At 42.1% G+C, this 23,848-nt stretch overlaps 1 protein-coding gene and 1 pseudogene across 2 annotated transcripts in view; one reads left to right on the forward strand and one right to left on the reverse strand.

Moving 5' to 3' along the window:
- Window positions 1-13,481, reverse strand: part of LOC147427211 (uncharacterized) — a 70,025-nt gene extending 56,544 nt beyond the window's left edge. Inside the window, exon 1 of the mRNA XM_086498280.1 lies at window positions 13,341-13,481. Within this exon, the coding sequence (XP_086354406.1) occupies window positions 13,341-13,481 (141 nt within the window). The remainder of the gene's footprint in view (window positions 1-13,340) is intronic.
- Window positions 13,482-14,900: 1,419 nt separating this feature from the next.
- LOC147427212 (uncharacterized) lies at window positions 14,901-19,977 on the forward strand (annotated as a pseudogene). The gene is made up of 4 exons (XR_015186278.1): window positions 14,901-16,026; window positions 16,162-16,282; window positions 17,040-17,575; window positions 17,724-19,977. The product of XR_015186278.1 is annotated as an uncharacterized LOC147427212 (transcript).
- Window positions 19,978-23,848: the final 3,871 nt, after the last annotated feature.

The raw sequence follows: 23,848 nt of genomic DNA on the forward strand, positions 1-23,848 counted from the left end.
CATGTAACTCTCCCTCTTTCTCTCCTCCATGTTAAAGAATATGATGTTAAAGAATATGCCCATTGTGCTATGGGCGGCTGGACACTGACTATACTATGTTGTAAATATACTTTGGATAATAGTTCAAAGAAGAAGAAGAGAAGAGCAGCTCGTTGAATGGCTGCTACAGGGTAACGATTGTGTGTGTGTGTCTCGATTTGTGTTGGTGTGTGTGTGTAGTCTTCTTTCCTACCTTCTCCATCACCTGCGCACTCTACAAAGTGGTATCAGAGCTCAGTTTGAGGAGCTACAGTCAATACACAGGTTTCCGCAGCTCCGGAAAACAGCAAAAAAGAGAGGTTTTTTGGTCATAACTCCCTCACCCGAACTCGGAATACAGTGATCCAGGAGTCTATCTTTATGTTTTTGGGCGTTCCGGACGCATTGGCATACTCAGATTTGCCAAAATCTGCAATTTTCTGCAGCAAACAGCCAGTTCACACAAGCATAGGAGATGTCAAGTTTTGCACTCGGCAGTAGATTTAAAGGTTACAGGTGAAGAATTCAGCATTTACACAGGTTTTGGAGAGCGACATAGAGCTTTTGCATCATGATATTGTGTTATCGAAGATTATGTTTGGTTGTTGTGGGTCCGTTATGGACAGCCGCCTATGTAAGAAAGGTTGTGGGAAGAAGTTGAGGCGGTTATATTGTCAGATTGAGTACTTTGTGGTTATGTATGGATATGCGGTCAATGTATTTTGGAGAACTGCAGCCTTTGTGAGGGTCGAGTGAGGTTTTTTGAAGCCTTGCCTTGGGAGCTTTGGTACCTTGGCAAGGTGGATTAGGTACTGGAGCGAACCCCCGACTGGCCCCGCGAAAGACCTCATATGTCGTTTACGACTATGGGAAGAAGGTGGATGTATGGATATGTGGTACAGGACAGCGTATGGATTGCATTTGCATACAGGTCCATGTGGACATTGTTTTAGAGTATTTATGCATAGTACTGAGTCAGTCTGTGGCAAAGTGAGTCAGTGGATTTTCCCTTGGCAGTGAGAGATTTTATGTCAGTGTTTATGAGTACTTTGGTTGAGATTGTCACTTGAGATATTGTCCAAATACAAACGAAACTCTGCCGAAATTTTGTCAAAATCCTTTGAAAGAAATTGAGAGAGTGAAGATGGCAGAAAGTTCAACTCAAGTCACACAGATTGTTGGAGAGAAGCTGACTAGAGAGAACTACAGCATATGGTCTTACAGGATGGAGAACTTTATCATGGGCAAAGGTTTATGGGATTATGTTACAGGTGAACAAGAGTGTCCAGAGGTTGGTTTGGAACCAAATAGAGAGAATGTTGAAGCACATAAAACATGGCAAGCAGGAGTAGAAGCTTACAAGAAGTGGATCGAGAATTCAAGGAAAGTGATGCATTGGATTTCACTATGCATTAGTGACTTCTTTATACCACATGTGAAGAAGGCTCAATCTCCAAAGGAAGCATGGGAGATACTAGCAAGAATGAACAGCTCCAATACAGAACCACGAAAAGTTCACTTGAAGCAAAGGTTACATTGTGTATGGCGAGGAAATAGATCCATATCAGATTATGTGACAGAGATAAAGCAAATACAGGAAGATCTTGCGAGCATTAATGTTGAAGTTCCAGATGATGACTTAGTTTCAGTGACATTGAATGGTTTGGGACCGGAATACAAGTCATTGGATACATCTATATCTGTTCGAGGACACATGCCTGATTTTGAAGAGTTAGTAAACCTTTGTTTGCAAGAAGAGGTGAAGTTAGGAAAGTCAGGTCCTTCTACATCAAATAACAATTCCAGAGATCAGGTTTTTTACTCTAGAGGTCGTGGAAACAATAGAGGTGGAAGAGGAAACTATGGTCGTGGAAACAATGTTGGAAGAGGTCAATGGCAAAACCAACAAAGTCAAAGTTACAATGATTCTAGCCAAAGAGGAAGGGGGAGAGCCCGAACTCGTGGACGTGGAGGTGGACGATTTGTACATCCTCAAAGAGATGGATATTGTAACAGATGTGGCATTTATGGTCACTTTGAAAGAGAATGTTACACAAGGCTAAATCAAAATCGTGATCGTGGTGGAAGAGGCCGAGGTTATGGCAGACATGGAGGAAACTTTGCTGGATACAATCCTCATGATCAAAATATATATGACAATAGGTCGAGTGGACATTTATTTCCTATGGAGCATGTTGTTGGAAGCATGGTGGAGCCACATCATACAGATGATTGGTATTTAGATAGTGGTGCCACAAATCATATGACATATCATGGTGAATGGTTTGACAGAAAAGAGAAGTTAGAAGAGGATGAGTTTGTCGCTACAGGTGATGATACTATGCATCGGATTACACATGTTGGTTCAGTTCCATTGCTAGAAAAAGACGGGACATACAACACATTGGGAGATGTTCTATATGTGCCTTCAATCACAAAGAATTTAGCATCAGTTGGACAGATGACAGATCAAGGGTTGCAAGTCCGTTTTAATCGTTATGGCTGCTTCATAGAGGAGTTTCACAATGGCAAACCAGGCAAGATATTGGCACGTGGAAGAAAGAAAGGCCGCTTGTTCTCATTGGAAGCTGGAGATCCATGTTTACACAGTGGTATGTATGCAAACAAATCAGCCACTCAAGATGATTGGGCAAATTTATGGCATAAGAGAATCGGTCATGTCAATTTTAGAAGATTAAAGCATATGCAATCAAATCAAATTGTACGTGGATTACCAAAGTTTGGCAGATTGAATTTTGATCATGTTTGTGAAGCTTGTCAATTTGGAAAGCAATCTCGTTTACCATTTCCAAAGAGGGGGAGAATTAGCCAGAGTCCTTTGGAAATTGTTCATTCAGATATTTGGGGACCTTGTGATCATGCTACACCAAATGGTTGTCGATACTTTATCACATTTACGGATGATTACAGCAGAATGACATGGGTTTACTTTCTCAAGGCAAAGTCAGAGGCATTTGAAGTATTTTTGGAGTTCAAAGTTATGGTTGAGAAAGAGAATGGTTGTCAAATTAAATGCCTACGTACAGATGGAGGGGGAGAGTACATGTCACACAGTTTTGATGATTACTTACGTGAACAAGGCATAAGAAGACAGATTACTTGCAGATACACACCACAACAAAATGGAGTTGCTGAGAGAAAGAATAGAGTCATAGCAGAGATTGCAAGAGCCATGATGAATGAGATGAATATGCCATTAACATATTGGGCTGAAGCAGTTCATACAGCAGTACACATTATGAATCGAACACCAACAGCTGCCATTCATGAAATTTCACCTTATGAGAGACTTTATGGGATCAAGCCAACAGTTTCCTACATGAAAGTTTTTGGATGTGTTTGCTATGTTCATGTACCAAATGAAGCAAGAAAGAAGATGGAGACAAAGGCAGTGAAGTGTATATTCTTGGGCTACCCAGTTGAAAAGAAAGGTTACAAGTGCTATGATCCTACGACAAGACAAGTTTATGTCAGTAGAGATGTCAGATTTTGTGAGCATGAACCATGGTATAAACCAAAGCCAATGATGATAGAAGATGAGTATGAAGAGCAAGAGAATGTGCGTCATGTTGTTGATAAGCCAGGACCATCAACAAGAACTATTTCAGGACCACATATGGCGGAGGAGAGTACAGGAAGTGTCAACCCATGGAGTGGTCGTTTGCGAGATAAGAAGCAAGACGAGAAAGGCAAGAAGAAAGTGGTTGAAGAGAGTTCTGGAGATGAAAGCCTCGATGAAGAGCATGATTTACCACATTTGAGGACACCTGGAAGTAAGCATATTGAGAAATATGTACCCCCATATGCAAGAGTTGAAGAGAAGAGTGCACCACAATTGAGAAGATCAGAGAGGGTGCGTTATCCAGTTGATAGATTGACATACAATGGTTACATGCGTACACATTATGCATACATGGTTTCACGTGTGCAACATAAAGAGCCTACATGTTTTCAAGAGGCAATTGGAAAATCAGAATGGGAGTCAGCTATGGATGATGAGATGGATGCTCTTGTGAAGAATGACACTTGGGATTTGGTTCGCTTGCCAAGTGGAAAGAAAGCAATTGGTTCAAAATGGGTATACAAAGTCAAGTGCAAGTCAGATGGTAGTGTGGAAAGATACAAAGCGAGGCTTGTTGCTAAAGGTTATGCACAAACAAAAGGTCTTGATTATGATGAGACATTTAGTCCAGTTGCAAAGATGACAACAGTCAGATTGGTGATAGCAATGGCAAGTATGTTCGGTTGGAAGTTACGGCAAATGGATGTGGATAATGCATTCTTGAATGGTGACTTGGAAGAAGAAGTTTATATGATACAGCCAGAGGGTTATCAACATCCAGAGTTTCCATATTATGTGTGTAAGTTGAAGAAAGCATTGTATGGTTTGAAGCAAGCATCTAGAGCTTGGTGTGAAAAGATAACCAGATTCTTGAAGAAGATTGGATTTAAACAATCTACTGCTGATCACTCATTATTTTTGAAGCATGTTGATGGAGAGATCATCGTTATTGTTATCTATGTTGATGACTTGATTCTCACTGGAAATCATGCTGAGCAAATTTTGCATGTCAAGAAGAGTTTGTTGAGAGAATTCAACATGAAGGACCTTGGTGAGTTGAGATATTTCTTGGGAATTGAAATTGTCAATACTTTATCAGGAATTTGGATGATACAAAGACAATACGCATTGGATATGCTTGAGAAGTATGGAATGACAGCATGCAAACCGGTTGATACACCTCTTGATCAAAATGTGAAGTTGTTTGATGATGGACATTACATTGAGGATGTCACTATGTATCGGAAGATGGTTGGAAGCCTTATTTACTTGACAATAACAAGGCCAGATTTGAGTTATGCAGTGGGTGTTGTGAGTCAATTCATGCAAAAGCCATGTAAAAGTCATCTTGATGCAGTGAGACGGATTATGAGATATGTGAAAGCCACTGTCAGTTATGGAATGTTTTATGAAAAGAATGGGAAGCTTTGTCTTTATGGTTACACAGATGCAGATTGGGCAGGAGATTTTATGGATAGAAGATCTACAAGTGGTTATGCATTTTCCATTGGCAATGGTATGATAAGTTGGAGTAGCAAGAAGCAATCAACTGTAGCATTATCAAGTACAGAAGCTGAATATCGTGGAGCAGCTTTGGCAGCATGTGAAGAGTCATGGTTGAGAGTACTTATGGTAGAATTTGGTTTTGACTATCTTGACAGTGTCGTTATATATTGTGACAATATTAGCAGCATCATGTTGGCAAAGAATCCAGTCTACCATGCTCGCACTAAACACATTGAGGTACATTATCACTTCATTAGAGAAAAAGTTTTGGCAAATGAGATTGATTTGGTGTATGTGAAGACAAATGATCAAGTTGCGGATATATTCACAAAAGCTCTTGGAAAGGAGAAGTTTTGCTACTTTCGTGAAGCATTGGGAATCCATCATATGCAAGCTCACTCTGAGCTTGAGGGGGAGTGTTAAAGAATATGATGTTAAAGAATATGCCCATTGTGCTATGGGCGGCTGGACACTGACTATACTATGTTGTAAATATACTTTGGATAATAGTTCAAAGAAGAAGAAGAGAAGAGCAGCTCGTTGAATGGCTGCTACAGGGTAACGATTGTGTGTGTGTGTCTCGATTTGTGTTGGTGTGTGTGTGTAGTCTTCTTTCCTACCTTCTCCATCACCTGCGCACTCTACACTCCATCCCCCCACATCTACACGGCATCGTTCTTTCTCCCCCTCTCGCTCAAAGGTTGGGATGCACTGCTCTCTCTCTCTCTATGTCTCTGTCTCTCTCTCTCTCTCTCTCTCTCTCTCTCTCTCTCTCTCTCTCTCTCTCTCTCTCTCTCTCTCTCTCTCTCTCTCTCTCTCTCTCACACACACACACACACACACACACACACACACACACACACACACACACACAGAGCCAAGGAATTCATAGAGGGCATGACTACAAGCATGAAGGAGATAATGGTCAACTGATATTAAAACAAAGACTGAGTGGAGCAGGTAGACGACTTTGGCAATGCTGGATTGAGGAGACTATGGTTGGAAGGACCAGGTGATGGCGCTATAGAAGGAAAACCCGTACACATATTCTATGGGGTTGCCAAGAGGGATTGGAAGGGGGTGGTGTATGCAAGGCCAAAGGTTGCATATTGATGTGTGTAAAAAGCTACAGTTGAGGTGATTGAGAGTAAGGCCAAGGTGACCTTTGCAGATGTTGAAAGTAGGGTCGTGAGGCTGGCTTCAGAGGGGGAGGATGCAACCTGTGACGGCCCTAAGTACAATAAGGGGATCCGATTGTCGATGATTGCACAGTTTGAGCGGCTCCAGGCAGGTGTTCTGGGATGAAAAAACAACAAGGAAAGGGTTGGCGTTACAAGCGAGGATGAGGTGAAGCACCAAAAACTGGTGGAGTTTGAAGGCGGGAGTAAAGAGTCGATTGAAGATTGCCAAGTGGATTGGAAGCATCGCTACCTTTGGTTATTGCAGGAAAGGTTGAAAGGTGGAAAAAGCCATCTAAAGGTAGGGCTACCAACCAAGGGACTCAGTCCCTCATGTCCCAAGAATCAATAGGGAGATTCCAACCATTGATGATGCATCTGCTGCTCCCTAGCGATTACGATAGGCCAATATTAATTGTGATACACCACGTTGAAACTCTATAGTCCCCTTAAGCTTTGAGTTTTCAGAGTTTGGCCAGCTTGCTCACACATTAGTAACCATACTGTTGTAGCTATTCTAGGTCCAATAAGTAATTATAACTCGCACACATTCATAACCTTAGTTTATATTTTCATATATTATTCATCCTACTCTTTTTTCTTGATCATTATAGGAATCAACATACTTTTCCCTCAGACTGATGGTTCCACTTTAATTTTGTCATTGCTCAAATTTTTCAAATCGTGTAGTTATGTTGCTTAGCGCAAAAAAAAAGCTAATTGTTCCAACGGCCGTATCTCGACACAAGCACATTCAATACATTCATGGTGTTGCAGGGTTTAATACATCTCAAATAATCATCTTTGTCATATGTTAGTGCTAATTTGAACACACACGTCCAGTAATGGGCATCATCTTGTCTCATGAGTTTACATTGCTTTCCATAGCTCAAAGAACCCCATCAGGGGTGTAGGGTTGTATACTTTTTTTATTATTCCATTTTATATATATATATAATTTTTCTATGCGCCTTTTATCTTTTTGCACACATGAAATTCCACTCTATCATCAAAGAGTGACATAATGGCTCTCTAACCCCATTTCTTTCATGCTTTCTACGATTGTTGACGATTGCATAAGATTGTAAGGCCTAACTCTTAGGTAGAAGCTAAATATGTAAGGCCTTCATAAAGCATGGGATTATTGGGAGCAATTCCGGATTGTTGGATAGACCTAATCGATTCGTGCCACATGGCACGTTGATGATAACACACCTATTTTCTTCCCTTTTCTTGAGCATAGTCTTATGTAAATGTGTGAGATAACTTTTGTTTTTATAAAAGAAGGTCACTGAGTGAGGGTCTTAGGAACATGGTCATAGTCACAAATTTGGTCACCTCACATCAAGAAACTGTCGTGAATTGCCCTTAGGAGACTTTTGGACATTGTCCTTCCCCTTGGGCTCATTGGAACCCTTGTTTTCCGTGGGCTTAAGATTTCTCTTAGCCCATGTTTGGAAATTGATTTGAGAAGCCACCATAGTATGGTGTATAACCACAGATATGGTGCGTAGCCTTTGGGAGTTGACATACTCCGCCATTTCTTCAGTTAAGCCCACACAAAATTGTTGTTTTTGCTCTCCAAAATCCATCTTTTTGAAGATAGTGGCTTTGAGATGTAAGTCTCAAAACTTGTCTACTTATCTATAAATGGATTCGTAGGGAGAGAGCTTCAAGCTTCGCCATTCGGTGAGTACTTTGTCTTTGGCATCGGTGGCCAAAAACTGCTTCATGATGGAAGCTCTTAAAGCTTTCCACGTTGGTGCGAGAGAATCACTTCCAAATATTCCACCCTTACTCTCAGTTTAATTGAGTTGACACGACCCGCTATAGGTCCGTGGCAAGCGAGATTGTCTGACCTAATACATTTGTAGAAACCACCACCTGAATTGACTGTTCTCCCGATTATAGCAATGCAGCTATAACTATGCCCGCAACTCTCTACTAAAAGAAACAAACTTGCTCTCTCAGTGCTTCTTGCATCAGCTATTACCTTAATTATGTTCGGTTATACTCATTAGCAATGGTGTAATGGAATTGGATTTACAATCAGGTTGCTCTAAGCTTCTTTCTTATGCTCCATCTTATGGTATTACTAGATATTGTATGTCATCCCTACTAGTTTTCACTCTTTGTGCATTATATTTCCACTTTTAATGCCAATGGTAAGCAGATATCACACATTCATGTCGACTTCTCAATGTTAACATGCCATGTCCCCTATATGTCTATCATCATGATTGTTCCCATTTTGTACAAATTCTCTCCCAAATTATCAGTTTTAAAATCAATAGACTCAAGATATTCCACCTTTGGTCACATTATTTTAGTGTATGATTAGATTGTTATTGAATTTAACACAAAGTCATTTTTAGTGCTTTTTTTTAAATAGAAATGTTTTGCAGATAAATCTAAATACAATGTTCTCATATCAAGCTCCAGGAATGACATTTCTTAACGCATTCTGATAATACCCCTCTTGAAACATCATTTCAATTATCCCTGATAAGTAAGTTCTATCTATGTATCTTTAGACCTAAAAGTAACATTATCTACTTCACCACAAGTGCTTATCCCATCTCTTCTCTTCTCTTGGCCCCTCCAAATTCTCCCACCCTTCACCACATTTGCTTATGCGCAAATCTTCTAGTTTAATAGTGGTTTGATAAATTAATGTTTATTAAATTTAAATTCTTTTAAGTGAGTCTTTTTGTAGACATTCTCACACCCTATGAATACCCAAGAACCTTGCAGCATGCAAGAATTTTTCCAAATGCTTTTAAGAAGACAGAACTTCCTTATGTTGCTAAATCCATTGTTTCTAATGTCATGGCTTCTACTTTCTTTGATTGGACTCTTTACTGAGATGACTTGTCATACCACTACTTACATGAGCTGAGTTGGTGTGCGATGATCGCTAAGATTTGGTACATGCTTCCACATTCCAATCTATTCCAATTTCATACCAAACATGTCATTTATTTTTCACTTCTTTTATGCCATGCCTAGTCCATTGGTCACGGACACACAGATTCACCGATTTAGGCAATGTGTAGATACTCAACCTGGTGCAGATCCGCCGATTTAGGCAGCACATTGATAAATTGTAGATTCATGATTTTTAAACTTATACCAAATGCAAATTCGCCAATTCAGGCTGCACGTCTTATTGGTGTAGATTCACCGATTTAGGCAACACCAATCACGAAATCATGCAGCAGTGTGGCTGGCCACCACTATAACTGGTATGATTTTGTTACCTGCGTATACAAAATGAAGGATATTTGGATTTGGATTTGAAATGGGTACATGTTGGCAGATGTTTGGATTTGGATTTGGAATGGATATATGATGATTTTCTATCGCGATAGTGTTGTACTTGAGATTGATGAGAATTGATTATTGAATGATGAGTGTGACCAATGATAACTTGATTCATCAAGGCATGACATATATTGCTTATTCTAGTGGTATGGGACACTAGGATAGGTAGTATGTGGATGTCGACAGGCATAAGCAATGTTGTTTCGTTTCATAAATTTTTCATTTTACAACGTGCTATTCCTAACACAGAATACTAATCACTATTCGTGTACATCGTTGATTATGTGTTATGCGAGGCGTCAAGTATGCTGATTTGTTCATTTATGATTAGCAGTATGTTGTTTAAGGTATTTTGTAGGGCAACCATGCCTCCGTCTGTAGTAGCAGGCCATCTATCAAGTTGCCCCATTTTTTTGAGATTGGGAACCTCACATGCGCCCAAGAACATCCTAACCTCAGTGACATTTGTGTATGTCTCTTTATTCTTTGGATTGCATTCACTTTTTCTGGACATGGTTTTCTACCATATGGCCCACACATGTGTCCAACAATAAGCACTTCGTTGACACCAACCATAGACATTTTACCTACTGACAATGTGAGGTTCACTTCCTCCATCAACCGAGAGAATATCCTATCACAATCATCTATGTGATTTGTTACAAACTTACGACACTCTTTCAAATCTAGTGTTTAATCTTTTTCACCTTCTTCACATCCTTTGATAGGCAAATCATCAATGAAAGGCATTGTGATTTGAGGAATAAAGTCTCATAAGACCTTGTTGATACCATTCATCATATGTGCAACCGAGTCAGTTGCTCCCTGAGGTAAGGTACACATCCTTACCAAGCCCAAAGGTGTCCTCATGGTTGTTAAGACCCTGCTTTCAATTCATACCCTGAGTAGATGTTCGCCATTGAATAGATAGCCTTTCCTACAAATCCTTCTGCAAAGTCATCCACAATTGGACCTCTACCCACATTCTTGATTATTATGACCTTGTTTACAGGTTGCCTGTCTTGGATGAAGCATAAAGCACCATTTTTCTTTGGGACTATGAACCACCTATTTGATTATGAAGCACAAGAAGGATCATAAATCCCCATTTTAATTTCGAATTCAATAATTCTACTAGCTTTGACAAATGAGCCTTTGGAATTGGAATAGGTTATAGATTCCAAGATACATGAGAAATTGTGAAAATCAACACAGGAGCAACACATCTTGGATTTCTAGTTGAAATAGGCATATTTAGTACCAATGATAACCAGATCTTGGACTGTGTTCTCGAAAGAGCACTCTGCCACATAAAATCCTTTGCCAACAGCTATAAAATGACAAGTTTTTGTTGCTTGTCTCCGCTGCCGCCCAGTCCCATAAGCTATGGGAAGACATCCGTTGGCCCATAAAGTACAAGACCACTGAGCGAACACAACAAATCTCTAATCCTTGCAGTGCTAGCTCATGATTGACGTCTTCTGGCATCACATACCCATCCTCAACCTTATTCTGATTGCCCATGTTCACCCTGTGTGTAAGATCTCCGAGGTCAGGATACATACTCGGAAGGGAGATGACTTTAAGATTTTCTTTAGCCCGAAGACGTTGTCATCGGATTCATTCACTCTTTTGCTACCCTCAGCTGTAAACACAAAGTCCATGCTGATGGGATTGCCTCCGCTATCCCCATAGATCACAAATCCTATAAAGAAGACCCTCAAGACTTGAAGAGAGAATATTGATCCCTTCCACACGGGAGGAGAAGTATTTTATGACCCTCCAACACTTGGAGGAGAAAAGAAGTATAGGAGGGAAGGGCATGTTCCCTACGGTTCATAAAATTGGGAGAGGACGATGCCACGCCACCGCCATACACATGTAGGGTTTCTTCCTTTTTGTGTGCACAGAAGCACGTGTGCACCAATTGCATTTTCTATGATATTATAGAAACCAAGTAACCAAATATTAATTACTATTGACATGTGCTAACTCCCAAATTTTACAATCTAATGAGGTTTGGACATTTGATAAACTCAATATGTGCATTTGGGATCTACCTTTGACACAAAAGACATGTACGCTAAATTCAAAAAAATAATTCTCGTGTAATGATCGTTGGGTACCTCATGTATCTTGAGAAAACATCAATTACAATTGTGTCATTACACATCGTAGAAGAGGCGTGAGCTACTTGAATGACTCACAAGAATTGCTTAGTGTATGGACATCATCACAAATATAGGAGCACGTAGGAATTTGTATCTCACTTTTACATCGTACTTACACTTCATGATTGCCCATGAGTTGAACTGAAGCACCCGGCACACTAGTTTAGCAGCTTAAACATTTCTTTGGAGGGTCCCTCGATCTTCCAAGCGAGCTATCCAGAATCCATGGTAATCCGCCGGACATGAGTGACTGGCTTTGTGAAGAGTGTGCGTATTCATTGGCCCAAGTCACTAAGGCCGGGTCAAGCGAGGTGGCGACAAGAAAAACCAAAGTGCCGTGAGGCCTGTGTGGAGAATTCTTATTCGACAGAAAGATTATGGCTCGTTTTTTGACCCACTTAAAATCTGGTAAACCCCCTCCTCCCTTGAAAGGCCTTTGCTACCGCCTACTTTTCAGCGTGAAATGTGCTCCACACAGATTGAATTGACACGAGTGCGTGCAAAGGCTTCAACACCACCACTAGGCTTGGTTCATATATCTTGCCACTGCCTCTTATGAACGAGAGGGGAGGAAGAAAATGTAAAGCGAGCTCTTTGCCACCGGGCTCGTCTGAACCCGGCCTAAGCAAAACTCTCCATCCGCTCTGGTGTGGCAACACTGAGTCCTGACAGAGCCCCTAGGGCCTAAACCACTCCCAGTTTGGCAGATCACGTTGTTTTTTTGAAACCATAAAGAGGGGCGCTTGTGAATTAAATTAGAGGGGAAAAATTACATGATAGTCAAAATTACAAGATATTCTCGAAGATAGGCTCGGTGGCAGATCGCGTTCCCCCCCCCCCCCCCCATAAAAAGCGGTGGGAGTGTATATTAGATAAGTAACAAGGTTACAATATCATGGGGGAGATTACAAAAACAACGAGGTACAAGTAGGGATATACTGTTTGGTACACATCGTGAGATACTCCTTTGATCAGAATTACTTCTGGCATATTCTAGTTGCTTAGTACAATCAAACACTCTCATTCACCAGCTATTTCAATTAAGCAGTGAGCTAAGGACTTCCTGGAGGTGTGCTATGAGCCGCAGTCCATTGAAGTGCTGTTGCCTTAGCTTTTCTTCTTCTGCTCTGCAGTCATCTATCATCCGCTACAGGTGAGTGTAGGAGCCATCAAGCAGGACCTCCTGTTGTTTCTTTATGTTTGCACTGTTGTAGAATCCCATCATAGTCAGTTAGGACTTTCCGATTAGCCTCATAAATTTTGCATTGGTCAAGTTTGAGTTGGTTGGCATGCAAAGAGAAGTGAGAAAAGAGTATCCTCAGACTTTTAATGTGGTAAGCAATGTTAAATATGAAATCATTCCTTTCAAGCCAGATTAACCAGAAAAATGCTCCTCTGATCCTGTTCCAAATAACAGAAAATATTGAAACTGAGTCACCAAGCAAAAATTGTTTCCGGTTGGGGGTGGAGCCCAGGGCATTTCATAAGGGGAGCAAAATATTAGTGTTGGCTAGACAGTTCAAGAACAGATGGGGGATGTCTTCCTCAATTTGGGAGCACCTTTTGCAGGTTCCTGGGCCCATTCCAATAGCCCTCAGTCTGCTTCATGTCCATACTGCTTTGTGCAGGATGAGCCAAAGGAGTACTGAGTGTTTCGCCGAGATTTCTTTGCTCCAGATGTTCTGGAACTTGAAAATCCATTGTTTCTTTGTTAAACTTATCTTCCATTTTTTGTTGAGGGTGGTGTGCATAGGGGCCTGCAAGATGGGGGGGGGGGGGGGGGGGGGGGGGGGGATTTGGGGGGTGGTGGAGAGAATTGCCGTTGCCCCAATAGAGAGCCTTGGGGGAAGGGTCGTGTGCGGGTGAGAGGGACCACTCCATACCTTTCGGGAAGAGAGATTTTCTTGCATCTAGTAGTGTTAACTCCCACCATTGCAGTTGATGGTGCTTGAGGAGTTCAGAGTGCGTAAGCCATCTTGATTTCACTGTGTGCCAAAGGTCCTTCCAGGAGGTTAATCCTTTGTTGTGGATACGTCTAGCTGTCCTACCCTGAGCTTGGGTAAGGGGGGGGATTGGGGGGAATGACCACCATAAAGATTCCTGGGCTCTAATATCGAGGCTGTGCTTTGATTCCCAATTGACTTTCACGCTTGGGTCTATAACTGTTCCAGGCCTTCCAAATAGATTTTAGGAGGTAAGAGCCTTTTGCTATTACTTCTATTGGACCAAAGAAAAGGGTACACCATGGGATGTTGTCGACCCCTTGGATTCCTTTGAGTTGAAACTTATCTACGTGCCGAAAAAGTAGGGAGGCCCATTCCTCTTCAGGTTGGTCGAGGGCTCTAAGAACGAGTTTTACTGCTAGTTTGTTCGCCTAGTCGATGACGTTGGTTAATCCTAGCCCTCCTTGCTCCTTAGGGAGACAACAAAACTCCTACTTGACTCTAGCTATCCCTTTCCTGAGAGGGTCACCTGTCCAGAGGAAGTTCTTGCAGATCCTAATAAAGTCTTTTAAGTGATTATTGGGGGGTCTCCAGTAGGAAAGGAAGTAAAGCACATAGCTGGTAATGTAACGCTTGATAACTAGAGCCTTGCCTGCTAGGTTAGCTTGGAATCCGAGCCATCGACTCATTTTGGCTGCGAATTTCTCCAGGACCCTGTTCCACCTTTGCTTCATGGTGACTTCAAACCCAAATGGAATTCCTAGCAGACGGAAGATAACTCTGTCTCGTAGAACGGAGCAGCCTTGCTCGATGATCCAGCTAGGGAGGGGGGAGTGCGAAGCTCTGATGCCAATTTTGGAGTGGTTGATAACATTCCCAAAACTTCCGAAGTGATTGTTCATCATTGTGTAGAAAGCCATTGGTGTCATCCGCGCCTGCCATTGGAAAGGGAGATGCCCTTGATGCTGCCCTCAACCACTTTGGCTTTGATTAGCTAGTTTAGTGAGTCAGTTGCTGTGGCGAAGAGTAGAGGGGCCATTGGGCATCCTTGTGTGACCGATCGATTAAGGGAAAACGGGTCAGAGAGGGAGTTGTTAAGAGAAACTCTAGCTTTGGCATTTCCCAGTAGCGTTAGAACAAATCTGACTACTTTTGGTCCAAAGCCCATCAATTTTAGGCATTCAATCAGGAGGGTTTACCGTTTAAGCTTCATTTATCACCCAAGCTGCATGCAAAAGCGCAGAGCACAGTGAGCACATACTTTTCCTGCGGCGTGCCTCTCCAGCTTCTCCCCCGCTCCACTCCAAAACGGTTTCCTCTTCTGGACTCGACCTACTGAGTACCGACACCAAGCCAGCCTCTATCGGCTATGGCGCCTCGCTAGGTAAAAGAAAAAACACACACACACAGAGGCGCCAGGTAAAAACACACACACACACACACACACACACACACACACACACACACACACTTTCCTTTAGACAAGGAGATCAATTCACATGGTGCGGTCCCCCCACATTATAACCCCCGTTTCACTTTGTTAAAGCAGGGCGGATTTTCCTTCATCATGCTGCTCTGCTAGGACATGTTACTTGCATCTGTGCTTGTGTGTTTTTTTTTGAGATCTCCCCCTCTCGCTCTCTCTCTCTCTCTCTCTCACACACACACACACACACACACACACAATGTCACAACAGCTGACCATAGCTATACACACACACACACACACACACACACACACTTGGTCATGGCTTCTGACCTAGATAGCATCTATGGGGTTCGCTTAAATGTTATATTGTGGCTTTAGGGGATTTTACCTTATGTTTTACATGCTAAATTACTACCTTGGGGCTGTGGTGGCTCTAGCACCTCAGCTGGAGGGGGTGGTAGACTATACTCCGAATCACTGTCTAAGCTCAAGCGGTTAAATTGAGCTGTTGCCGGGTAAGGGACTACCCTGTGCTGTACAATTGCTTGATTTATTATCACATGGTTGATATTAGAGTGTACCAGTGTTGGCTACCCTATGGATACTATCCACTAAAGCTTTAGTCTTTAAAGGTAAAAACCTAATGTCTAGCCCCTCAAAAACCTGGGCGGCTTTCACTGTCTTAGCGTTTTATCATGGTGTCGCGACTTTCTTACTATATCACCGCCCCGCTCTGATGGAAAGCTGCCTGCTTTGGCTTACCATGTAGCCATTTTATTATTTTGCACTTCAATGGAGAACAGTGAATGGCAAGAATGAAAGTCAAGCATGAAGCTGTGGCAGACAATGTCTTCAATCCACAAACTGCTGAAAGGTAACTTTCTTAATGTGGGTGTCTATCAAAACCCCTGTTGGTGCACGGGGTTCTCTTGTTTGTGCTTCTTTTGCTGTGCTGTAGCTCAATCGGCAGTAGATATGCTGTCTAAATTAGTTTTCTCAACTTGGGCAGTAATATGGCTACGATGGATGATTTATCAGCTAAGACCATAGAATTTCTCAGGGCAAGGTTGCTGGCAGAGCGAGCCACATCGAAATCTGCTAGACAACAAGCTCAGGAAATGTCCGAGAAGGTATGCTAAGTCTTGAAAGCACATCTACACGTTTGATTGTTAGATTCTTTTGAAGCAGTGTTAAATGCTGCTTGACAGCTTCCTTAAGTGTTTTTAAGTAAGTATTTCAATGTAAGTAATTGCATGAGGAGTGATGATACTGTAGATCCCCGTAGACAATAGCGACATCTTATGAGCAATTTCACTAAACCTATAAGAGAATTGCATGAGGAATGGTGGTATCTCAACAATGACATCTTATTAGCAATTACACTTAATCCTAGAGAATTGCATGAATGCCAGCGGTACTGTAGAATCCCCGTTGACCGTGGCTGTAAGGAGTGGCTAATTTGTCTGCTACGGGCTCCGTTGTTGTAAGTGTTAACTTAATGTGATCAAGAGGCATCACTATGTTTTGATTCTCTACCTTTCGCTGATTTGTACCAAGCTTTTGTATCATTTGTAGCTATGCCAGAGGTGGGGTAACAAGTGGCTTGCAAAACAGATGCAGGGACTAAAGAAGTAATAGTTTAAGAAATGTCTTCTATAATGACATACCAGTGTAGACAAATGATAACCATTAGAACTTGGTTACCTCTTTCTGTATCAATTGAATGCATGTATCTTGGGTTCCAACGGATCCCTTTTCTTTGCATTCACCTCATTCCCTGGGCAAGCTTGACCTTGATGAGAAAGGATACTCAGCATCTATGTACACCAGCTTTGGTTTGTGAAGTGCACAAAGTGCTTGCGAGGAGTAACCTCTTTTGTTATGCAGGTCAATAACCTGCATATCCGCCTCGAGACAGAGATTAAGCACAGAAAAGAAGCTGAAGCTGCAATGGGAAAGGTGTTTTTGGCGTTGAAAGAAAAGGGCGTTCTTATGGACAGAGTCTTGTTCTTCCCTACAGATTTGAATGGGAATTCAACGGGTGACGCTTCACCATCAGATTACAGCGAAGGCGCAAAAGAGTTGTCTGGAGAGGTTCCTTGTTCCCCCATTCAACATGGAAAAGGGGAAAGAGATTAAAGCAGCACCCAGAGGAAGGGCATTTTGGAATGTGTGACTGAGCTGCATGGGAGCTTATCCATTGTGGAGGGTACTGAAGATACAAATGGCACCAGCGATGCTCCTGGTGCTAATCCAGTTGAGAGGAAAGCACGTGTCCCTTTGAGGGACATTGCTGAGCACCCGCATCGATGCTTGATGGAGCATGGCCATGACAAGAAAGAAGTTTGCCAAGATCATCGTATGCTTGATGGCACCCCTATTGTAAAGGGTGATATAGGGACAGGGCAAAGCATCCAACAAGGGTATACTTGTCAATCTTATTGTTGACGATCCTTTTTCATGCTTAGATGGTTCCAATTAGGCTTTAGATTTACAATTTTTCAAGGCTGAAGATTTTGTTCTGTATGCCAAATTGTCTTATTATCATTTCTAATGTTTAGTTTTTTGCAGGCTTTGTATCACAACAAAATTGAAAGCATTGCTACAACAGATAGAAGAAGAGGTGGGTGCTTTTCCTGAGGAGCAGCCACTACGTGCTAAGCTCCAGGGGGTTGCGGGTCACTTAGAAAACATGCTAGATAGGGGTCAAGAAGCAGGTTTGGAGAGTGATCACGTAGAGAGCAGCAACCAGCCTGGGATTATCAATAGCTCATCGGAAAGGGTCATTGCCCCTGAGGCCAAAAACTGTACCCACATGGAGGAAGGGATAGACAGAAGATAAAGGTTGGCTAAGAGGTTATTCTCAAGCCCCAAAGCTCAGCTGCAACGTAGGCCTTTAATGTCCTCGACAAGCACACTCTCTACACCCTCTATGGAGAACACTTTTCTGGACAGCAATGCGTTCTATGAGCGAAAACCATCTTGTGACTTGCTGAATGGAGCCAACAGGGATGCATATGATGGGCCATGGATAGGGGGCCATTGGCTCCACATGTGTTTCAATATGACAATCCACATTTGCAGATAACATATCCGCCATCCATGGCTGATTGGGGTTCTATCTCAAGGAGCAACAGTCACACGGGATTTGAGTCTTCATATTTGGTAGAAGTTCCGAGTCCGAAGAGCTCTGATGCGCTCTCTGTTGGGGATAAGTTGCGGCCCAAACATGGGCGACACAATGATGATGTCTGGTCTCCAGCAAGAGCGTTATCAGGCTTTGAGGGGCAGAATGCATGGTTTCCAGCTAGTTTAGACAGACAATCTAGGGCTATGCTCCCAAATGGCTTATACTTAATGACATCACCAATGAGGGCCTCATGGAACAGGGTTACAATCATCCGAATATGTATCTTCAAGGTCGGTTTCCTCATAGCATACTACATTCTCACCAAGAATGAGATCCAAGAAATTCTATGATTTGAGCTGTGCCATGGCAACAATTGAAGGACTGTTCTTCATATAACGATGAAGCTGCTTCAATCATGGATGAGAGAAATGGGAGACTTGGAGGTATTCTAATGGCATTGGATGCAGCAAGGCAGCATGTGCAAGGAGACGAACTTATGGGACCTCCTACACCGATGGCAGTGGATGCTTGGCTTAAGAGAGGGTATCTCCATGGGGATTCTGGTGAGCAACTTCCTCCTGAGTTTCAACACGACACATGGCGGTCATGCAACCATGCGCCAATCGTACAATTCCCACCTTCTCCTACCTCAGAGCATGGATATTCTCCATTGGAGAGGCCCCGTGGTGGGCATCGCAGAAGTAGTTCTGTGTCAACAGACTTCATGATGTCTGAATGGGACAATTCGCAGCCTCCAAGAGGGGAGGTCCATTTGGGGAATGGCATCACTTTGTATACAGACTGATCTTGTCATCAATTAGCAACATTGCTCGGCAGCCACCCGGCGCCAAGTGAAAGCTGCAGCATTGGGCCTATTTAACTCTGGTGTCAGTAAGCATCAAGCATAGAAGGGGCTCTGTTTCTTGCATATGTAGTAGTGTAGCTCATTTGTAGGAATGTGATTGCAAGCTGGTGGGCAACCGATTAACAAAGGTAACAACAGCATTGTAAAAGGTGCAAGTTATTAAGTTTGATTTCTTGTGAGTGGATTAAATGCAGGACATACATAATTACATGACAAATCCATCACCAAATATAAGAAAAAGGGCTCTCTCTCTCTCTCTCTCTCTCTCTCTCACACACACACACACACACACACACACCCCCTTGTAAGATCAATGTTGAAACAAACCCTTAGCCTCCAGTCAACCAACCAGGTAGCAATTGTGATACCTAGTGCTATGGTACGACCCTTACACTAGTGTGCTGACTCGTTCCTTTGACATGGAAGAATCCGCTTGCTTTTGATATGATGCCATTGTACTGGCCCCTCTACCTCAATCGACATATGCATGAAGAAGCTACCAGGACACCCTAGTAGAAGAAGAAGAAGCTACCAGAAAGTCTAGCAGAAGAAGAAGACCAAGTCGATGAAGAAGCTACGAGGACACCCTAGCAGAAGGCCTTGGACTATTGGATACACCTCGGTAATTTTAACCAACTTTTTACCTTAGAAAAATACCAGTTTGAGCACCGTTTGCCTCATAAAAAATTGAACTATAGATCACATTATGTCCAAAAATTTCCATTCGTGGATTGTGAACACATCACGTCCAAACTTTCCTAGACAATGAAGTTTGAAAACACATCTTGTCCATAGTCCCGCCAATAACAATGGATTGGCGTGCACATCTATAGTGTTTTTATACGTCGTGATGGTTACTTGCCAAATGCATGTGCCTTGAACTTCGACCCACGGGTTCAAACACCAATCAATAACTTGAACTCCCAACACACATAGGTCCACCTCATTTGTAGGGGAGCTTTTTTTGCCCCTCTCTGCCGCTCACAAGCGTCTCCCTAGTTGAAGCTACTTGCGACGATGACCACTTGACTAGAAATTTGGTGTCGTGGCCACTGTGGGCCCACCACGTATGCCATGCCGATCTCCTTTGTCAAATCTTTATCAACCGATATCTTTGAGCTTGCCTTTGCCTTCCACCGCTTGTGACTTCTTGCTTTTGCCTTTGTTTTTGTATTCCCGAGCAAAAAAAGTGTCTTCTCTCATTTATTATAACGACTCTCGGACCTCGTGGGTATCGAGGCAACTAACTGAGCACTCGCCCTGCCATTCTTGTCAAATTTGCCTTTGCCTCTGTCCTCTAGAGAACTCATGCATTTGCCTTTGGCTTCACATTCTCAAGCCAAACAAACATCTTCATCTCCCTTAAGAACTTCAGTCATGCATAGATTGCTAGTGGTGTTGGTGGCAGATCCACTTTCCGTAGTTGATCGTTGATGTTATTCTGGTTCTTCTTCGTCGAGACTCTCTGGAATGGCCCTCAAAACTTGGTACAAGATTTACCATCAAAACTGTCAAAGGTCCAGTATCGTAGCTCAAGCTCGCAGTGTTTCAAGATGCTCACTCTGCTGGAGCACTTATAAACACCAACAAGGTCATAGAAAAGTTCTCGTGCCCATGCAATAGCACTGTTGGGATGACATATCAAGATGCCATCAAAATGCCGGCGATTGGGGTTCCCTTGGGTCCTAGCGTTTTAAACACCCTTTGAAGCTCTGTCTCGAAACGCTAGGGGTAGCTCCGATTGGTTGCCTCTCAATTGCTACACAAAACAAGCTACAACATGTAAGCGTTTTAGAAAGCAGCACCTCACGATTGCAAAAAGGAGCATTTTCAAGCCCGCCTCTGTAAAAGCGCTCGCCTAGGGCACCAAGAAAACTAGAGTGCTTCGTTAGCTACATTGACACAATTTGACGACCATTTGATTTAACAACATGAAAGAACATAAGTGAATTGAGAATGGAACTATATATATTAGTGAAACTGTTTGATGTTTATAATACACATACTGATGTAGAATGAGTAGAAGAATTAATGAAATTTAAAAGCCAAGGACAAATTTAAACATGTTGCTCTCTAATTTGTTTATCTTGTTGTCAATACGACACAAATGCGTATTTCAGACAAGATTCTCCTAGAGCACTTATTGCTCTCTTAAGTGCACCATATTTGGCATGATATCGACCAAACCATTGCCAAGCTCCACTCTATTAGCATGCCAATTCAACGGAAGTACCAACAATTTGTCTCAAGCTGACAACACCTAGCAAGCGGCATCTTCTCTGAGTTTCCCCCTTTGGATGCACAACATCAGGACATCGTGCTCTTGTACTCTTCTCTTTTATCATTAATCTCAGAGCATCCTTTTGGCTCATGCTATTGTAATCATTTCCAATTGTACTTATTTGAATATATTCTAGTTTCAGTATCATTTTTCCATTTCCATTTTAGTTTTGTCTTGTCTTTGTTTTGAACTAGTTTAGCTAACTCTACTAACTCAACCTCGAATAAATGTCAGAAGTGACCAACTCATTCCATTTTAACAATCACAGTGGTGAGATGAACTGCTCTTGATAGGGAATCTCTCTCTCAATCGGATTTCCGAGTTAGCCAAATTCAATCATGCTGCCCAAAAGAGTTGGCTATGGTAGAAGACCATCAACCATATTTGTAGACAATCCAAATCACATTAGCCCAAAGGAGTGAGAGCGAGACTTCGACAGGGTGGCAATGAAATCGATCCGACCTTGGATTAGCGAGAGGCGGACAAATAGGATGAATCCTAGTACTCTACGAGATCCAGGCATTGATGGTCGGAAAGAGTAGAGAGATACTCTCAATTTGGTGAGTCTCAGAGGAAAGAAAAGGGAAAAAGCAAAAAACATATAGATGAGAGTGATGGAAGCAGAAAGAGTCACAAGTTAGGACACACGAAGACAGAGCAAAAACCAGACCCAAATATTGTAACTAAAATGGATGATAATGACAAGTGGGATACAGATACTGATCACTACATCAAGAAAAGGACTAGAAAACGCAAGTCAACATCAAAAGCAAAGTCTAGGCACCATGAAAGATCCGCTGATTCAAAGATTGTCTTTCATGTGCTCAAAGGAGGAAAGAAAGGCGAGCCAGATGTCCATATTCAAGCCTTTGAACAATATGCTAAGCTCAAGGACATTGACAAAGACAAATGGGGAGAATGTTTTTCTTAGACATTGAAAGATGTAGCTTGAAATTGGTACTACCATTACCTAGCATACTGGATCATAACATATAGTAAGTTGATCAAAATATTCCAGCTCGAGTATTCAAATAATAGAGGGGATGAAGATATCTTATGTGAACTCGATAGGATAAAACAAGGTAAATTTGGAGCTATGTTGAGAAAATTAAGGACCATATAGCTACACAAACTCGCGTCTGAAAAGAGAATGAGGGTTTGGTTCCTTAGCTGCGGGTTTAGAAGTAAAAAGAGAGATTCCAGTCCCCACAAAGAGATACATTGATCTGGTGAAACTTACTTTGAAATTCGAATAACAAGCCAAACAGGAGAAGGGTCACAAGAGTAGACGACATTTTAATGATATATCGAGATGATGAAAACTGAGGAGTTTGATTGCACCTCTAGCTCCAATTTATTTGATAGCAATTGATATGATAAGGGCAAGAGAAAAAAGAAAGGATCTTGGACAAAGAAACTCGAGGAGATGTCCAAGCAACTTGCTAAAATGGAGAAGGCTAGAACCCAGTCAACAAACTTGAGACCTAGTGTTCGAAGTGAAAATCTAGGGATCACAAGTTAGATGAATGTAGTCAATGTACCTATTGTAAAGCCATGTTTGAAATAATTGCAAAATTAGAATTCAACGTTTTAATTGGCTGCTCATTCCCTATCCGAGTGTGACAAGGGTCTGATATCAAAACCTACAGTGGGAGCTGAATGTCTTGGCAAAGCCTGCCTTGCAAGGCTATTTCACAATTTGCTGTCTAGTTGGGACTCAAGAGGGCTAAATAGATAGATAGATAGATGGATAGAGAGAGAGAGAGAGAGAGAGAGAGAGAGAGAGAGAGAGAGAGGTCTTGAGGATGGTTGCTTAGCATGGTAATGACATGGGCAAGGGTGTGTGGGCTGCACCAGGTCGGACTCTGGAAGCCGGCAGACAAAGTTGGTGACAAGTTTGGACGAGGTTAGTAGGAAGTACGAGATTTTCAATTCATAGCCTCTTCACCAACAACCAATATGGAAGCGTATCCCAAGCTGGATCACTTTATGGTAAAAGCGTGTGTGTGTTTTCTTTTATGTGGTGCCCTTTAATAAAGAAATGGCGCTATAGGAGTCATTGTGAAAGAGCTGATGTAGCCCTACAAAAGAGCCCATGGACGTCTTCCTCGACAATATAGAGTTGCAACGTGAACCGGGAAGGCGCAGGCCCCTTGTTGTGGGAAGCGTGGGAGAAAGAGATCAACCGACACTCAAATCCTGGGCAATTACCGTAATCAATATTAATTTGAGTAGTGCCTTAAGTGCAACTTAATCATTAACCAAGGTGGATGTTAACAACACCATCATTTGAATAAACTAAAAACAAGGAGTTTAGGATCCCTTTACAAGTTTAAGTGGACGGTTAACAGCTCCAAGACTTATCAAAATGATTAACATCTTAAATTGATGACTATGATGCCTTGTTGCTCTTTTCCTGC

This window comes from Adiantum capillus-veneris, chromosome 24 (genome assembly GCF_014529385.1).
Source record: "Adiantum capillus-veneris isolate H3 chromosome 24, ASM1452938v2, whole genome shotgun sequence".
Taxonomy (NCBI): Eukaryota; Viridiplantae; Streptophyta; class Polypodiopsida; order Polypodiales; family Pteridaceae; genus Adiantum; species Adiantum capillus-veneris.